This window comes from Danio aesculapii, chromosome 12 (genome assembly GCF_903798145.1).
Source record: "Danio aesculapii chromosome 12, fDanAes4.1, whole genome shotgun sequence".
NCBI lineage: Eukaryota > Metazoa > Chordata > Actinopteri > Cypriniformes > Danionidae > Danio > Danio aesculapii.
The window spans coordinates 32,989,639-33,009,073 of record NC_079446.1 but is presented as its reverse complement, the minus strand read 5'-3'; the positions used below and the strand labels follow the sequence as shown (position 1 = coordinate 33,009,073).

General features: G+C 34.0%; 2 protein-coding genes across 2 annotated transcripts in view; one reads left to right on the top strand and one right to left on the bottom strand.

Annotated features, from left to right (window-relative positions):
- Positions 1-166: 166 nt before the first annotated feature.
- On the bottom strand, positions 167-12,909 carry zdhhc6 (zinc finger DHHC-type palmitoyltransferase 6). Its single transcript, XM_056470050.1, has 11 exons — positions 12,696-12,909; positions 10,748-11,269; positions 10,114-10,205; positions 8,063-8,222; positions 6,556-6,717; positions 5,905-5,958; positions 2,280-2,447; positions 2,154-2,195; positions 1,926-2,071; positions 892-938; positions 167-808 (listed from the first exon to the last, which is right to left on the bottom strand). Exons 2-11 carry the CDS (start codon positions 11,012-11,014, stop codon positions 708-710), a joined length of 1,239 nt encoding a protein of 412 aa, XP_056326025.1. The 5' UTR covers positions 11,015-11,269; positions 12,696-12,909; the 3' UTR covers positions 167-707.
- Positions 12,910-12,920: 11 nt separating this feature from the next.
- The window catches only part of vti1a (vesicle transport through interaction with t-SNAREs 1A), a 251,266-nt gene continuing 244,751 nt past the window's right edge, over positions 12,921-19,435 (top strand). Inside the window, exon 1 of the mRNA XM_056470051.1 lies at positions 12,921-13,121. Coding sequence (XP_056326026.1) covers positions 13,028-13,121 — 94 coding nt within the window. The 5' untranslated portion in view covers positions 12,921-13,027. The remainder of the gene's footprint in view (positions 13,122-19,435) is intronic.

Below are 19,435 nucleotides of genomic sequence, written 5' to 3'. Positions count from 1 at the left end.
AATCCACTTAAATTTGTAAAAAAGTTTACAGGAAGGATTTTTGTGGAACTCAGCATTTTTACAGTGCAAGTCAACTCTAAATAAGAAACGCATTTTTTTTGCAGTGTAGAAACTAGTTTTGTTGTTGCTTTCCATTAAAAACATAAATAAAATGAGGAAATTACTGTACAGATCATGGTTGTTTATTTGTCTCTGAAAACTTCAGCGAGGTTGACATCAGTTTTACAAAAAAGACATCAAAAATAAAATAAAATTATTCAGTTATATAAACAATTTAAGAGAAATTTGCATGACAAACACCTTGTTAAGACTGGAAAAAGGCTTTGCATAATCAGTGTGAGCATCAACAAACCAGAAATAGCAAGCGAGTAAGAGAAAGGCAAGAAGAAACAACAATTTTCAAGTAAAATCTTAATAATCCCCTTTAAAGAACAAGCGTCTATACATCCCGATCCCAGTATTATAAAACTCTCATTTCCTTCTCATTAGCCAGGTTTTTTTCTGCCAGCTTTTCTTTGGAAATGATTTTTTTTTTTGTTCTTTTTAAGTTTCAGAGGTTAATAACTTTGGGGTGTCAGTATCAGTTTAATTCAACACTTATCGCTGGTGCCATTGAACAGCTTTACAAAAAGAATCAGAAAGAAATGTGCATGTCAGCAGGGTCAGGCCCTTATTTCAGGTCTTGTGTTGAAATGTGAAATTCTGCATCATTGATCTTTCTTTTCTTCACTTGTAGAGTTATTCGCGGAGTCATAGAGACATTTCTCCACACACCGGCGTGGAAACCATCCTCTGATACGAACTCCAACTGAGGGAAGAATTAATTTATAGGCTCATGAAATGCTTAATTATTCAATTTCAACATTTCTAACTCAATTTCTGAAACTTTACCTTTAGCTTGTTCCTCATTCAAAACTTTGTCTCCGTACATCCACCACCTGTTAATTCATAAAAACATTGTTTATGACCCCAAAAAAGTAAAATCTAAATCTTTGACTTATTCTATGAAGGTGACAACATTTCTTTCTTATTTCAAATATAATTATTATTCAGACCATTTTTTTCCAGAGAAAATGACAATTTGTCTTTTTTTTATTACAAAAATTAAGTTATTCAAACAAATATCGATTTCTTAGTACTTCTGGAATGTTTTAATTACTCACCGGCCACTTTATTAGGTACACCTATCCAACTGCTTGTTAACGCAAATTTCTAATCAGCCAATCACATGCCAGCAACTCAATTTAGGCATGTAGACATGGTCAAGACGATCTGCTGCAGTTCAAACTGAACATCAGGATGGGGAAGAAAGGTGATTTAAGTGCCTTTGAACGTGGCATGGCTGTTGGTGCCAGACGGGCTAGTCTGAGTATTTCAGAAACTACTGATCTACTAGGATTTTCACGCACCACCATCTCTAGGGTTAACAGAGAATGGTCCAAAAAAGAGAAAATATCCAGTGAGCGGCAGTTCTGTGGGCGCAAATGCCTTGTTAATGCCAGAAGTCAGAGGACAATGGCCAGACATGTTCGAGCTGATAGGACAACAGTAACTCAAATAGCCGCTCTTTACAACAGAGGTATGCAGAAGAGCATCTTTGAACAAACAACAGCAGCAGAAGACCACACCAGGTGCCACTCCTGTCAGCTAAGAACAGGAAACTGAGGCCACAATTTGCACAGGCTCACCAAAATTGGACAATAGAAGATTGGGAAAACGTTGCCTGGTCTGATGGGTCTCGATTTCTGCTGTGATATTCGGATGGTAAAGTCAGACTTTGGTGTCAACAACATGAAAGCATGGATCCATCCTGCCTTGTGTGTGTGTGTGTGTGTGTGTTTAAGCTAGACTTAAACCAAGTAAGATGAATAGTCGCCATATAAATTTCAACTGTTTCAACATTTGCAAAATAACTTAAAACTCACTTTGTTCCTCTTGTAGCAAAGATAGTCTCCCCCTTCGTCAGTTTGATCCTGGGCTCCTCAGTACAAGGTGTCCTAAAGAAAGTGTTCAGTCCTTTTCCCAACGGACAGCAGGCTCCATTATATTCCTCCACCACTCTGTACTCCACCTGTACACACGTGTTCAGCATTTAAACAGTCTTTATTAAACGATGCCCTCTAGTGTTTGAAAGCGGTTACAGCAATACTCACACTCCTCTGACGCTTGTCATGTTTTTGCTTCAGCTGCTCTATCTAAATGAAGAAACAGAATTATCATTAAAACCTGGATGTTAATTAAGAATCATGTATTATTATATATTATGCTTAAGTACGTACAGTTAAAGTGTACTGGTCACACTTTTCATGCACAGGCCATTCAATTCCGTCTCCCATTGGAGCACCAGACCAAGTGAACACCTGCTTAAAGTTTTCCCATCGGCTGCCCAGGTCATAAGGGAAGATAAAGTCTTCTCCTGTTTGGTAGTATTGGATTCTGTCTTTGGCCTATGTATATAGAGATTAATAATTTAATGTTATATAAAAATTGAGGCGCAAACATTTTTGGTATACACCCATACTGAACAAATAAGTTGTAATTCTATCTGCTGTGTATAATACAATAAATGTGTGTGTGTGTGGATTGTTTGTTACAATTAATTCAATTGATTGGCAATTGAAAAGTGCTTAAAATGTGAATTATTCATTTATTTTTCTTCGACTTAGTCCCCAATTTATCAGGGGTCGCCACAGCGGAATGAACCGCCAGCTATTCCGGCATGCGTTTTACGCAGCAGATGCCCTTCCAGCCACATCCCATTATTGGGAAATTCACTCGCATTCAACCCCACACTCATACACTATGCTTAGACTGTAAGGGAGACAGGAGAACCTGGAGGAAACCCACACGAACACGAGGAGAAATTGCAAACTCCACACAGAAATGTCAATTGGCCCAGTCAGGACTCAAACCAGCAACCTTCTTGCTGTGAGGCGATGGTGCTTCACAAAAATGTGAATTAAAATTACAAAAATGGTATATATAATATATATTGTTTCCCAGTACTGGGTTGCAGCTGGAAGGGCGTCCGCTGCGTAAAACGTATGCTGGATAAGTTGGCGGTTCATGTATAAAGGGACTAAGCCGACGAAAAATGAATGAATGAAAATATATTGTTCCATCACACTGGAACACCGAAATGTATTTTGAAATGAAAAATAGATACTAAGTTGTTTAATAAAACTTTGACTCAAAATTAATTGAAAGTTATTAACTATTTTTAAGAAAAATCCTATTTTTATTCAGCCTGGGTAAATTAAATCAATGAGAATAGACAGGAAAAAATGTACACTGTAAAACTATTTAGGAAACCAAATCTGCATATTATAATGACATCTTAAGTTTCAAAACGTGATATTTTTATCCAAGGTTATCATACCATCAGAATAATATCAGCCCATACCTAGTGTGCGGGTACATTTTGTGTCTCCAAGATAAACCTTCAGTCATTATCAACTTCAATGAAACAGTTTTGAATAATAACACAAATTATATCACATTATCTCTAAAAATAAAGTTTGTATGTGTATTTAGGGACATTTTGTCTAGAGAATATTAACTTATAGACTCCCACTACACCTACATCTGTTAATGTCTCTGGCCTAATAATCTTACATTCAGCTTCAGTTATCTTGAAATAATCAAGTCTAAATGTAGTTTGTTGAGACGATTTCAATGTGGTCATGTCATTGGCCCATGAACATTTCCAGCTTGTTATCAAACTATTTTGTTACTGTAAGAAAAGGCAATTCAGTCATAACTTAATGTCAAAAGAGCTACAGTATCATAACATTATTTATCAACATGTGGCTCTTTTTGGATTCTCAGAAGCTATACAAATTAAAAATGTAGAACAGGGGTCTGTTCTTCGTACGTGGATTACTCAATTAACTGGATTTGCTTATTGACGATTTGACATGATCCAGGATCGTTTCGTTCTTCAAAACTCTTACGAGAGTTGTTGTCATAGCAACAGTTCTGGTAGCTCAAACCTGCTAGGGAGCAGGCTTATTTCACATAAACAGGATTAGATCGGGTCAGTTCAAGCAAAGGTAATACTGTAAGTATGTACCGAATTCTGATATTTTCTTACAGCAGTAATCTATAGATTATATACACTTGGGAAAAAAGTAAAAAAGTTAATGAAAAAAAGTTTATATATACACATTTATAATAATTAATAATATTTAATAATATTTATGTTTATATACATACAAGTTTAAATATATAAATAAAACTAAATAAAAGTACATAAACGGGGTGGTTCTCCCTAAGGGGATCAAAAGAACATTTATTAATATGGATTTTTTAGATATAAATGCACACTATTTAAAGGTACCGATCCAGCTTTGGTACAATTTCTGTAAGATAATAGACATGCACAATATTCAACTGTTTTTTGTTTGTTTGTTTTTTTTATGAAGGAATAATAATTTATGCAGTCATTCATGTGTTTTGACAGCTAATATGACGGTGATTTGATGCTTTGCAAAAGTTACAGACACCTTTACCAATATCAAAGTGCTTTTTTGATGCAAAATTCATTTAAATTCCTTACACTGATTAAGAAACTAAAATAGGCCTAGGCTATAGTAAAGAAAATCAAATCTAAAATGTAAAACTAAATAAATTGCTAAATACTCTCGACACATTAAAGTATAAAGGATGCAGCCCACAACAAATGTGTAAATTTATTGCGTATCACATTTACCAAACCGTTTACTACGAATTTTATATATTTTGATCACATGGATGACTGAATATTAATCAGATGATGACACTACGCTGATGTGCCGTCAGCCAATCGTTGTATTGCTGATCATGATTTTGAGGATCGATAGATTTGTCCTTCACAACACGCGCACTGATCTCAGATCAGTTCATCCAGACATTTTAATCTGATTCACGATCTTGTTTGAAGAACCAAATTAGCCAGAGATCAGTTATTAAGATTGAAAGATCCAGGATCTGCCAATTCATCTTAGATCATTTAAACAGACCACAGGAAATGTGTTGGGACCATTGTTTTTGTTTACATCTCTCAAAAGGTAAACATGTCCGTGAAACATATATTTTCTGTATTGTTTGAAATTTGAATAATTAAAAAGTTAATTTTCTCTCTGTCCCTAATTTCTGTTCAACTCTGTTACATCAGTAATAAAAAGGCATAATAAATTCATAAAGAACTGATCAAAAAAGCATGTGACTTGCTCCAAGTTATGTCACTTCCTCTGGCGGGAAAACGTGTCATTATGTTTCTCTCATTCATTTGTACAAAATATTAAAGACACACTGAGAGATTAATTATTTTGTCAACTCTGTTATTGTGATATTTCAGGGAATTTCTCCTTGACGTTTAAAAAAAAAAGCAATATGAAGAAAATACATTGAAATCTGTTTTTTGGACATGTCATGTGGTATCTGCTTTGAGGTCAGCATCTTGAGCTAAAGAGCAAAATAATGGAAACTGTCAACTCTTTTAGTGGCTTAAAAATTTAACAATCATTAAAACAACAATTAGAGACAATCAAATGTTCCCTACCACATTTAAGCATGTCACATTATTTTACATTAATAGTGGATTCAGTTTACTGTCAATTTTACTTTAGTTGTGTGTTGTTCTAGTTGAAGTAAAACAAGTGGAAAATGATAAAATGTACAGTACCAGCAATTCTGGAAAGAGTCATATATTGATTTCCAGCATTCTAGATTATTGGATCTGACGTACAGGTTAATTTAACAGATTTTCCGCACCTCTGTGTGTGATTAAGTAAAGCTGATGACACCAAGCGCTCATAGCTCAGAAGAAGTCTTTAAAAGAGTGTCGGTGTTTATTGGATTGGGGAAGGAATATTGGATTAGATCACCTCATTTAGCAGATAAGCATACAGTAAACAAGCTTACTTTCTCCTCAATCCATGCTTCTATTGAGGTTCTGTTTCGGAGAATCACCTTCATCTACAAGATGAAGAAAAAAATTATTATTTATATGGGAAACATCCACAAAAGAAAAGTGTGCTTTATATACAGTGCTCAACATATACAAGTAAACCTCTTACAAATCTCCCATTTAAATTAATATGTTCTATAGGATGTTTTACAATATTATATTTATGCGTATACATTAGATTAGTCAGTGCTGAAGCCAAATCTGGAATTATTTAACAAAGTAATTTATTATAACGGTCCAAAGATAGTACACCCAAATTTATATGTTATATAAAAATATTACATTAAAAAATTTAAAACCGCAAAATTCAAGAGAAACAAAACTGTAGAAAACTTTGTTCAAATGTTGTAGTTTGTAATTTTTTCCCAATATTTCGCATGAATTTAAATGTATAATCCTTCTATTGCTAAAGATGTTCGGTGACTAAAATATTATTTTAATTAATATATCTGTTTAATAAATATGTTTTGTTCAAATGGACCAAAATATATGACCTACTTTCACTGAGAAATTGATAAAAATATTCATTTTCAAAATGGCGTCTACTCATTTATGTTGAGCACTGTAGACCTTGGGAGGAAAAAACAAAACATATAATGTCGTACCTGAATAAAAAACAGCATCCCCACAGCAATAGTAGTACCCAGTGCCAGTCCCAGTGCAAAAAGAGTGGCTGCAAATGCTGCAATGCTGAAAGGCATGATGGGATGGTGGATGTGCCGAGCCGCACTCATGTCAATCTTAACTGAGCTCCAACCAAATGAGATCTAAAAGCAAGAAAACAGGCCAAAACATCATTACAACAACGACAAGAAAGCATAGTTGGAAAATCATTCATAAAATGGATGAACATTCTTTATTTAGCATCGCTTTGCTGTTCCTAATGATGATATTTTACATTGAAACAGTGGAAAAAGTCATCAATGAATAATATTTGCAATGTACCATTAGGTCACTAAATTATTATGAAATATTTCTGTGGGGAGTTTGCATGTTCTCCCCTTGTTCGCATGGGTTTCCTCTGGGTGTTCTGGTTTCCTCCACAAGCCCAAAGACATGCGCCATAGGTGAATTGGGAAGGCTAAATTGCCCGTAGTGTATGTGTGTGAATAAGAGTGTATGGGTGTTTCCCAGTAATGGGTTGACGCTGGAAGGGAATCTGTTGCATAAAAACATATGCTGGATAAGTTGGCGGTTCATTACACTGTGGTGACCCTGGATTAATAAAGGGACTAAGCCAAAAAGAAAATGAATGAATGAATGAAAATATTGCACAGAAAATACATGGTTACTTATATTTCCTAAACTGTATATTGTTCTGTTCTGAATACAGGTCACATTTGAAGGATTTCCAGCCAACTTTTTCTCTCAACACAACATAAAAGTAGTTGTTTATGACGAATGCTAGCGGTTTGGCAAAAAATCGTTTGAGAAATGGACTCTAAGATTGTTAAAATGCATCACTATTATCTCTTGAAATGATTCTTAGCTTAGATTTTAACAGCAAATGGCGCTGTATGTTTTACAAACAGCCACACTTTTCTTGCATCCAATTCCTTACAAATACCTCTCAAACCTAAATTAATCATTAATAGAGTAAGGAAAGGTTTAAGCAAGTGTTCAGAGTGAGCTTTGTTTACGTTTATCTCATGACATACTCAGCTTCTCAAAACTACTCTACAGCGCCACCTGCTGTTAAAAACTTGTTAAAAGCATTTTTAAAATGTCAGAAGGGATTTCTTAAATGATTTTTCACCACAGCTCTAAGGAAGCCATTATAATTTGTACTGTAGTTTAGTTTAGGTTATTTTGTATATTTGTACTTTAGTTTGTATATATTTTTAATAGTTTTGTACTTGAATTTGTTGTTATTGTTATTTTTATCCTCTGGCATGAGTTTGCTTGTAGTGTATTGAGGATGGAGACCTTTTCTTAAACATGGTGGAAACACCATTATGGGTAAATCGTTTTTTATTTTAAAATGAATTGTAGTGTTAGAACAAAAAACCCTAATCAAAATATAGCTTGACTGAATGTTGTCAGGAAATTTACAAGTGCATTATCAATTGCTTATAATTACTTATAAATGAACAACAGAAAGAAAACACTTACCCGGTCATAAAGCTGCGTGTACATGGTCATGATAAATATAAGTGCAGCATGAATGCAGCCCAGTGGAGCAAGCAGAAGGAAGCTGGTAAAGTATGCATGATTCAAGTGACCACAACAATTGTTGATCCATGGACAATGATGATCCATCTTCATCACACACCTGAGTAAAAAAGACAGCTTTATAATAATGATACATTTATGACACTAAACACATAGTGATTTCATTTGTTCTGCTGTACACAACATAAATCAGATCAGTCTCAGATTCATTTTGGAAGGAAACACCACCAACAAATTTTCTGGCTGTGCTTGGAATGGAACAATATAATTTGGTAAAATGGAAGAAATACTGTGCCTTCTAGTCCTGTTTGTTGAACTGTTGTCATCAATATGAATCAATGTCACATTTGTGATCATGCGCACAAGCCAATATCTGTGAAAATGGCACGTTTGCCTTAATAAAAATGTTCAAATAATGTATCTTATAAATAATAATTTAAAGGGCACCAAGGTTACCCCTTTCTCCAGATTTAATATATGTCTTTTGTGTCCCCAGAATGTGTCTGTAAAGTTTCAGCTCAAAACACCCATCAGATTATTTATTATAGCTGTCTGAAGTTTCTGTTTTATAGCTAGTAAAAGCTTGTTGCTGTTTTGGTGTACTGGGCCTTTAAGGCTAGTCCTCCCCGCCCACCGTTCCCAGGTGCCTGTCAGCGTGCTTCAACCTCAGGAAGCAGATCTCTTGGTCACGTTTGATGGTGGTTGATGATCTTAGCAAACTGAACAGACCCTTCCCGGTTGCTTTGCGCACGTCTGGTCTTGTTGATATGATTATAAGTGTAACTACAGAGACATGTTAATACGCAGCTGTCAATCAATTCGGTGGGCGTGGAGACCGCACTCCTACGTCAAGTTGCGGTCGATCTGAAAACCTCTCCAATTGGTCCACCGTTTTTATGTTGTTAAATTGAAAAAAAGGACTGGGTGTGTTTATATAACCCCAATATTACGGTCTTTACACTATATCTACACATATGTCTGTCCAAACAGCTTGAAAAGTAGATTTTTCACCATAGGTGTCCTTTAAAAGAAAAAAACAGGAATATTTTTTGATTGTATAACTGGATTCACAGGATCATCATGCTTTTTACCCTGAAGATGTGTTTTAGGCTACATTTGCGGCAAATTTGATAATCTTTGCTTAAATTTTTTTTTTAAATAGTGAATTAGATCAGGGGTTCTGAAACTTTTAAGCCCGCAACCCACAAAATAATGCCAGAGACTCATGACCCTCACATTCCTTGGAGGTGGTTATAAATGTTCAAATGTTGCACACACAACAACAGGTCTTTATAAACACAAGCATATTGACAACACAAAAAAGTGCAACAGTCTAACAACCATAGGCTATAATTTATATAGTCATTTATTATTTAATTTAATTTAATATTAACCTCACCTAATGAGACTGATGGGCACAATGTTTTCAGCACAAGTTTATACTTGGCTTAATTTTGAAGACCGCCACTCATAAATCATCCTCAATGCTCAGTAGTGGCCTGTATTTATTTTTAATGTATTTGATTACCATAAAGGTGTCAGAAAGTTTAACCTGGTGCTATAAAAATCAATCTGCTACAGCTGACGCTAATGCTGTGTTGTTAATCTAATGTAAACACACAATCCTATGAAAATAAAATTGAAAGGCTGATGGCTTTTCATTTGCATGTTGTTGCTTTTTTATGTAACACTTAACTACTATTTTTATCTTCTGTGAGTTATGGATAAACTATGGTAATTCTAATAGTTTAACAAAATTTATTTGACTTTTGGAAATGACTCCCTGTCATTATCTTGCAGCCCCCATTTTGGGAACCACTGAATTAGATGATAAAAACTGCAGACTCCAAGTGGACAAAAATTAAACCCTTGGTTGCCATGTTGGGTTGGTTTAGAATGCACTTATTGCCTTATAAATTATTATTTTTTTCTGTTAAACTAGGATAAAACAGATATAAATATAAATATGTTTATTTTTTAGACAAATCTACCTGTTACACTTGCGACAGTGATGTGACCTTGGTGCTTTATAGCCTTGGCACAATCTACAGAACTGTAAGTACATTATATCTCGTTGATTCTCCTGTTAGAAAACACAAACAACAACACAAGTCATATTAGACATGCAGATTGCAAACACATTCAGTAAAACAGACCACGTCATACAACAGGCAGTCAGGCACATGCTTTAAAAGCTTTGAACACACTAATGTTAAATAGTTTGGGGTCAGTATGACTTTTGGAAAGAAATTAAGCAAGGATGCACTACACTGATCAAGGCATTTTTAATGCTACAAAATGTTTAAAATTTTAATAAATTAACTTTATATTAATCCAAGAATCCTGAACAAAATGAATTCTTGTTGCCACCAAAATATCAAACAGCACAATCATGAGAAATTAGCATGTTAGTATGATTATTAAAATCACGTGACACTAAAGAATTAAGCACTGATGTTGAAAAGTTATGCTGTTACAGAAATAAATTATATTTTTGTCTAAATTAACAACAAAAAAAGCACAATATTGCCATTTTCCTGTATTTTTAATTCAATAAAAGGAACAAAAGTGACTTACAAAAAATATTTTTCAAATATTAACATCCTCAAAAAAAAAATTACTTACCGGTTTCCACTCCAGAGGAATGTAACCAGGGCCCACAAACATGGCATTAAAATAGTTGTAAAGAATGAGGACGGTCCAGTTAATGAGCATGATGAAGTTGATGCTTCCTCCAGTGGTGTCCAGCGGCCAGTACCAGATTATGGAGTCCAGTATGGCCATAGAGGAACAAACGCCGATGACTGTCAGAGCGATGATCGGACCCCAGTGAAAAAGCCTCTTGACCTCATGGAGGTTCTCAAACACGATTATAGCAGACAGAATATTCATTTTTACGATGTATGTCAGTGTCTTTAAGGTCTTCAGTGTTACAGCGGTAAAGTAGTCAGGCCTGCTGTCTCAGTTTATTGCAGTGACTTAAAGAGGTCAAAGGGCATCTTTTCTGTCTTCTCCGAAACAACCAGCGATCGGCTACGTCACCAGTCACAGGGGCCAGCCACTTCCTAGAGTTGCAGACTCTGTGTGGCATCCTTTCCTACTAATCCTCTGATCACACTATCCTCGAGCTAAAGCCAGGCCATCCATCTGAGGACAAGATTTAAGAGTTAATATTAATAATGCAAGATTGAAACTTTGATGAATAACCTCAAAAATTGTACTGTATGCCATTTTACTATAAGTAACTTTTGTTCCACTTCCAGTTAATTTCTATATAACATGATAAATTAGTTAATGTGGAGTTTTATTTTCACTTATTTTGTTATAAAATATGTATAAAAAGCATCGTCAACTCCAAAAGCATTCATTCATTTTCTTTTATGCTTAGTCCCTTTTTTAATCTGGGGTCGCCACAGCTGAATGAACCGCCAACTTATCCAGCATGTGTTTTACGCAGCGGAAGCCCTTCCAGCTGCAACCCATCACTGAGAAACATCCATACACACTCATTCACACACATACACTTCAGACAATGTGTTTGGACTGTGGGGGAAACCGAAGCACCCGGAGGAAACCCACGCCAACACGGGGAGAACATGCAAACTCCACACTGAAATGTCAACTAACCCAGCAATCTTCTTGCTGTGAGGCAATTGTGCTACCCACCCGTGACGCCCCCACTCTAAAAGCAAGTTTTAAAATATATCACAGTGTGATAGATTTGAGCACGCAGGCTCTTTTGAAGAATGAAAGATTTAATTTAGTATGTTAATTCATTTTTACATAAATTATGTAATATTGTGGTGAATGACAACAGAACATTATTTAATTTCATGAACGTTATCTAAAACGCGAAAGTAGACACTTGCATTTAAGGTTTTCAACGTTTTTAAATTAAAATATTTTTAATGCAGATACCAAAACTAGAATTGTCAGGCGAATACATTTATGATTTACTTCACTATCTCTATGCCTTCTAGACCCAATTTATTTAGCATTGCCATTGTGAAAAAACTGAAGCTAAACAAAAACTACAATTATAAAGTGATGCAATGATTAATGTTACCTGTCAATTATTGTGCTTTAGTGGAAGCACACCTTGTTCCCAAGGCACACCCAAAGCTTTGTTTCTATGCTCCTTTGTCGCATAATTTAGTTTACATTTGCTACTTCATCTGTTTTTGATGCAACAAGCAAAGTTAAGGGTTATAGGCAAAAGGACACGATTTTTAAAAGCCATAAAATAACACTCAACTTGCTGTCAGTTTGCATGAAGTAAATCAGAACAGCTCGATTACTAAACAAGCCCAAATCCAACCCAAACTCATTCTAATCCAAGACAATGAGGTAAAATATTGAAGTCTTAACAGTAGAAATGACCTTATCTATAACTAGCAATCTATATGATAGCAGACCTTAACCAATGACAAATGCTTAGAAAAAAAACAAGGTTACTAACATTTGTAGGACGTTTTGCTTCTCTCATTTTGACACATGTATTGTTAATTGTACTGTATAACGTTACTGAAATGACTGTTTTGAAAATGAAAAATTCATCGTTGACATACTGTACCTCGACTACTGTTTCCTCGTGCGATCAGAGTCCAAGTAAAATGACAGTGCCGCTTACTATGACCCAGTGAACGCGCTATTTAGCCACTCGTAATACTGTCGAAGCTTAAATCCGTTGTCAAAAATAACTACACGCAATTCAACGAGGAAGATCAAACAATTAATCGCGCGACTCACCCCACAGCGGAACCATTGAAAGGAAGAAATCGTGAACAAATTCCCGTGACACCACCCGGAAGTGACGCGGACGTCAATAAGAAGCAGTCACAAGCAACAGTGTGTAACGCAGCTCAGTTTATCGCTCTTTTAATCTTTTAAAACAAAAAATACAACATGTCTTCGGATTTCGAAGCGTACGAACAGGATTTTGGAACCCTCACTGCGGAAATAACCAACAAAGTTGGAAGAATACCCAAATTAGCCGGTGGTAAGTGGATGTTAGATGAGCTGCTTAGCCAAAACATTGGTGTCAGAGAGACATAAACAACTCCTTTAATCATTTATTTATGCAGGTCGTGTGTTTGGTCGGTGTATTATTTAGAAATGGCCCATGTCTTTGTTAAAGAAGCTATAGTTTCGGGATGGTCGTGGTGTCAGATGTCCAGTATCACATGAGTCTGAGGACGCAGGATTTGGGTGATATGGGTCTTGGATGTCATGTTGTTTTTCTTGGATTTATTATTATCATATTGAAATTAAGGGTTTTGCATTTTTTAAAAGTGTTTATTTTTATATGCCAAAAAGCAGAGAAGAATATTTTTGAGAAAGGATACAAAAAGAAGTCTCTGTGTTTTTGTCATAATTACTGTATGATTGTAAGCATTGTGATTAATTGGTTTATTGTTTCCAGTAATCTGCGTGAGGAATTAGACTATGACAATGACAGTTTATTTAATATACAGTAAGAGACAAAACCAAGTAAAAACAAATGACAAACATTACATTACATAATACACAAGTTGAGTAGACCTAAAATTTGTGTATAGTTGGTCAGGAGTCGTTAACTTTTTTCATTCTTATCATTTTTTAATTCTGTATATGATGCTTTTAAAAATTAAAAAGCATCAGAAACTCTTTTCAATTTTAATAATGGTGAGAAACATTCCTTGAGCACCAAATCAGCATGCTAGAATAACTTCTGAAGGACTGTGTGACTTTGTGGACCGCAGTAAGGATACTGAAATTTCAGTTTGGCCTTGCAGAAATAGGTTACAATCAAAAATATTTTAGCATAGAAAACCGTTATTTTGACGCATAATACTGTTTCTCAATATTAGTCTCTACTACATTTTTTTCTATAGATTGAGGATTTAAAAAACAAAAGAAAATCCTTGATAGTATCTCTGTGTTGTTGACATAATTACTGTATGATTGTAAGCATTGTGATTAATTGGTTTATTGTTTCCAATAATCTACGTGAGGAATTAGACTATGACAATGGCAGTTTGTTTAATATAGCACAATTTAAAACAACCCAAGTTGTAACTAAAAGCCACAAACAACAAGAGGAAGTCATAGACAAAACCAAGTTAAAAAAAGACAAACATAACATGTCATAATACACGAGTTGAGGGTATAATAAAAATAAAGCAAGTTTTGATAGACCTAAAATTTGTGTAAACTTGGTCAGGAGTTGTTAACTTTTTTCAGGCCAGAGTCTATCTTTTTTAAAACTCTTTTCAGTTTTAATAGTGACAAACATTCCGTGACCACCAAATCAGCATGCTATGAGTGACTTTACTATTTTTTTTTCTTACCAAATAAATGCAGCCTTGATAAAATAGATAAAATAATAATAAACTATAATGTGTTTTAACTTAGTTCATATTTTGGTTAAATTCTTTTCACATTTTGTGTACTCTAAACCCAGTCTGGTAATCAAACAATTATTGTTAGGGTCCCTGTAGTAACTCCATGGAGCCTCTAGAGGTCGTGGACCCCTGATGTTTTTCCCCTGTATTTGGACAACAGATGCTGTTTGTACTGCAAAATTTATAGTAGATGTATGTATTCATTGACTATAGGCAGTTTATGTCAAATATTTCTGCACTAATAACAGACAGTTTCATCACAAATATTCTACACTTTTGCAAGTTGTAAGTCATTGTCTGCATCTGTAAACCTACTGCCAAAACTCCTGTTATTGTGTTGTGCTTTTCAATAGCTCAAATCAGACAAACGTGTTTCCATGAGAACAGTGTTATTATGAGATGTGTAATAATAGTAATTCATACAAAAATACATTTATATAGTGCTTTTCCGGACACTCAAAGCGTTTTACACATTGAGGGGAATCTCCTCATTCACCACTATGACTTCGGATAAGTCAGAGCTCATTATTTGAAAATATCATCAACCTTGTGTATATTTTGACTTTCATCATTTTTTTTGTCTTTTATAACCAGAAAAAACTTTCAACACGATATAGCCGACGCAAAACTTCAATATTTTCCTCAGTACTTTTACTATATATTCTGCTAATTTGGTTATTTTTTACATTTGTTTTATTAAAACACAGCCTTTTATTTTTCCAGGCTAGTCGGAAAAGGAACAGAACCAGTGCTAACTGTTTTCTTTGTCCCCTTTTGTCTTTTTTGCTTTGGTCTGCAAACATTGAAAATGAAAGATTATTTGAAAATTAAGTACTAAATGGTATTAAATTATAAAATCTTATTTAGAGAAATAAAAAAAAAATACAGTAAAAGCAAAAACAATTGTAAATAAAGTAACATTTATATATATTTAACTAAAATTTATCAAATAAAAATAAATGTAATAAAATAAAAAATAAAAACACCTAAAATATTTTAAATAAATTATATATTTTATTTATCAAAATAAAACAATTTTACTTTTATATATTTGCACAGTACATAAATACGTACAGAATATTCAGAAGATTGAAGTCAGTACAGTTTTTATAAATTAAATGAGCAGTTTTCTGTATTTTGTGATTCATATTTTTTTCCCCCTGTTTATTTCTGCTTTTGAGTTGCATTATGAGACCTTGATCTTTCTTCCAACAACTTTTAACCTTGAAAAGTTTGAAAAAGTTTTCTTTTTTTAACATTTATAATAGTTTAAAGTGATAGATTGTCTGGGTTTGTTATGAACTGCCAGTACATTTTGTGTTATTTTACAGACTTATTTCTCTATATATTATTTAATATTTTAATAATTATTCTTATTATTCGACAGTGCAAAGATCAAGGTCCCGTAATGCAATTCACACTGTAAATAAATGGAAAACACTCGTGAATCACAAAATACGGAAACTGTTTAAAAATTAACAGATTTTTTTACAGTGTATTACTAAGCCTGGGTTGGTAAAAATAGTAGTATTTTTTTGAAATGCTGCTTCTTGTCTTATTAGTTAATATTTCTTATAGCCACTTTTTGCTATAATCATATAAATGTTACTTCTATACATTTATTTTGCAAAACAGATTTAAAGAGAGCTCAACAACTTTCTTTGAAATCCTCTGAGACACACCTTATGGCCAAGAGAGATGCCAGTGTTTGCTTGAGTTTATTGTCTATAGTATTTCTGTGTGATTGTTGGCCTCTCTGACCCTTTTTATTATTTTTTTTGAGCTGTTCAGGGAAGCAAGAGTGTGTTGTGGATAAGATATCTTCCATCCTCTGGAAATACTCCTCAGGATGATTTTGATATTGAACTTTTTGTTTTGCTCATGTTGTGAACTCTTAAGAACACAGTTCAGTTTCAGTTCAAAATTCAAAACATAAATACAATTAATTCAAGATCTCGTTCTGACTCTGCTGCCTTGAAACGAAAAGTCAGTGCATTGAAAGGTCACTTTAATACAGTCGACTGACTTTTAATAATATAAATGATTGCTTTCAGTCAATAATAAACCTCAGCGCACTGGTCTCATAATAATAACCTGATGCAACTGCTCTACGCTTCCATTGTATGTTAACAAAAGGTGAGAAGGATTAATCACTTATTCACAATCACACAGCAGCATGTGTCCTCAGTTCGGTAAGCGCTGTCAAACAATTGCGAAACACGATTGGCTTTTCGTTGCATTATTTAAACACATTGAAAAGAATGAGAATGCAGAGAATTGTCGAAGCTTAAATTGCTTCTTCAGAGGCTGGCAGAAACAAACAGCGTGTCATCAGTCCAACCCACCAACGCCTGCTAAATATATTTAAATAAATCCACCCAATATGAACAAAGCCAGAAGCAAAGCGGGCTCATTAATGATGGCCAAGCCTTTCCTTACCCTTCGTCTCTTGAATTCCAATCTCAATTGTACCCCTAAAAAAGCGCTTTTCCTCTTTCCTAGGTACGCAGATTTGTTTGCGACCAACAATGGCGTCAACAAAGCGGCTTACGTTGTTGTTTGGCTAACACGTTGGCATTGTACAGTGTCACATGTGTAGAAACATTGATAAAGACCAATGGACAGATGTAATGCCCTTGGTGATTTATTTATTTATTTATTTTTTCCGTTCATTCACTTGAGAACCTCCAAGATGTTTTGTTGTTGAACAGCGCAAAACTTGAAATTTGAAAATAATGCAAGGCCTCGCTCCATTAAACATAAATGCACTTTTTTTAGGTAGATTTGCACAAAGAGAATGAGCTGTCAATCACGCACAATGAAAAATTGAGCAGAGATGCAAAGATGCGTCCACGAGTCGAACTTTTTTCTCAGTGCAACGCTTTTGCCCAAAGAGCAGCTGACCTTGTGGTTCTGGCCCAAGCACCTGCAATAGTGAGATGTATATTTCAAGCTGCCCTATGCCAGGGGTGAATGCAGGCCCCAGTGTTTGCTCACCTTGTAGAGAATCGCCCCTGGCTGTTTACAGTGTGTGGGCTGTGAGGTTGCACACGGATTTTAAAAATGGATTGATGACCACCAAAAGACATTGGAAAGCCAAAGGGCAAAACAGAAGTTCACTTTAGTTTTCCAGCCTTATTGACAGCTTCCCGGTTTGATACGGCTTGATGTTTTTTCTTCATGATTAGTGTGAACGCTTGACATGGTTTGATGTGCTTCAGTGGTCTTGTTTGATCAGGAGATGTAGTGATGTTGTTTTCACAAGGTTATTTATTTATGGTGCGCTTCTATCATTGCAAATATCGGATTGTAAATGGATAGTTCTGGTCCTTTTATGCTAACCGGTCAAGACTGGTTTTAAGAAGGACTAAATATACTTTGATGTTTTGAGTGTTAAATTATAAAGTATTTCTACTTGCAGATGCATGTCAATTATGAATGTATTGCATGTAATAAAAATCTTAACATTTTGATGTCGGTACATTATATTGTTTTAAGCATTGATATCGCAATGTGCACATCTGAAATGGATCTGGAGGGTTTAATTATGATTATAGTTAACCAGGAGAAATTATTTAGGACACGTGAGAATTGTTAGTGCAGAGTTTAACCAAAAAATTTGTTTTTCATTTACACGTGATTTTAAAGCCCGATAAAGCGTTCAAGCACAAGAAATTTTACCATTTGGAACTTAAATAAAAAATAATTTTCAATTATTTATACAGTAAAGACTTTTGCAGTGTTATTTTACATTTGATAATTCAAATTCTGCACCTAAATAATATTTGATTCCCTCCAAAACCATAAAACACTGTTTATTTCACTGTTATCTTTGGTTGTATTTGGTTGATTTTTCACTTTCCTACAGAATCAGTCCATCCATTGATCTAAATGAATAAATTATTTCTAAATAGCAAATTGTTTATATATTGCAATATTTATCAATGAAAACAAAATATCTCAATGTTAGGTTTTTCCAATATCGTGCAGCCCTACTTTTAATAGTGATGAACCTTATTTGTTATTGGTTGGTATTTAGAATATAACATAGTTTTTTAAAAAGTCTCACAATTGCTTCATTTATGATCATTAATACAATTTTACATTTTAATTAATTTTAATTGCTTTCATTGATGGCAAAAATGATGTTTTTTCAGCAACTTTTACTTTAGTCTTTGTTCTTTATTCTTATTTATTTAAGAAATGTTTTTAGCATTATCAACGTTGTGCTGCTTAATGCTTTTTTGGATTCAGGATCCTTTGATTTATTAGAAAGTTTGATCTTTTGTTAGATTATAAATATTTAAAATTGAAAATTGAATTAGATTGGAATCAACTTTATTGTCATTACACATGTGCACATGTACAAGGCACTGAAATGCAGTTTAGATCTAACTAGGAGTGCAATAGGAGCAAGTGCAGGGTTTAGGTGTAAGTTATAAAGTGCAGTTATAAAAAAACTATGGGTAATATTTAGAGATGAAAGTACTATGAACATTATATACAGGTTATATTAACTATGAACAGAGAGTTACAATAGATGAATATATGTACAGGTTGCTATTAATAATCAGAAGTATTAAGATACATATGAACATATATACAGTAGATATGTTCAATTCAAGATGAATTAGGACAATGAAGTGAAATGAATATGTACAATTTTAATTGCATCCCAAATTCCTGTTATTGAATTTTTTGGTGTATAAATTATTAAAAAAATTTTTATGTTTATTTCTATTATTTAAACTATTATAAAACAAATTTTTAAAAGAATTTATTTTGTATATTATTGTGTATATTAATATTGTGTATATTATTGAGTGTTTAACTTATTTATTGTGTTTTTTTATTGCTATACAGTATTATTTGCAATGACCCAAACCTTTTTATTTTAAAATGGTTTTTTAATGCTGAATGTTATATATTA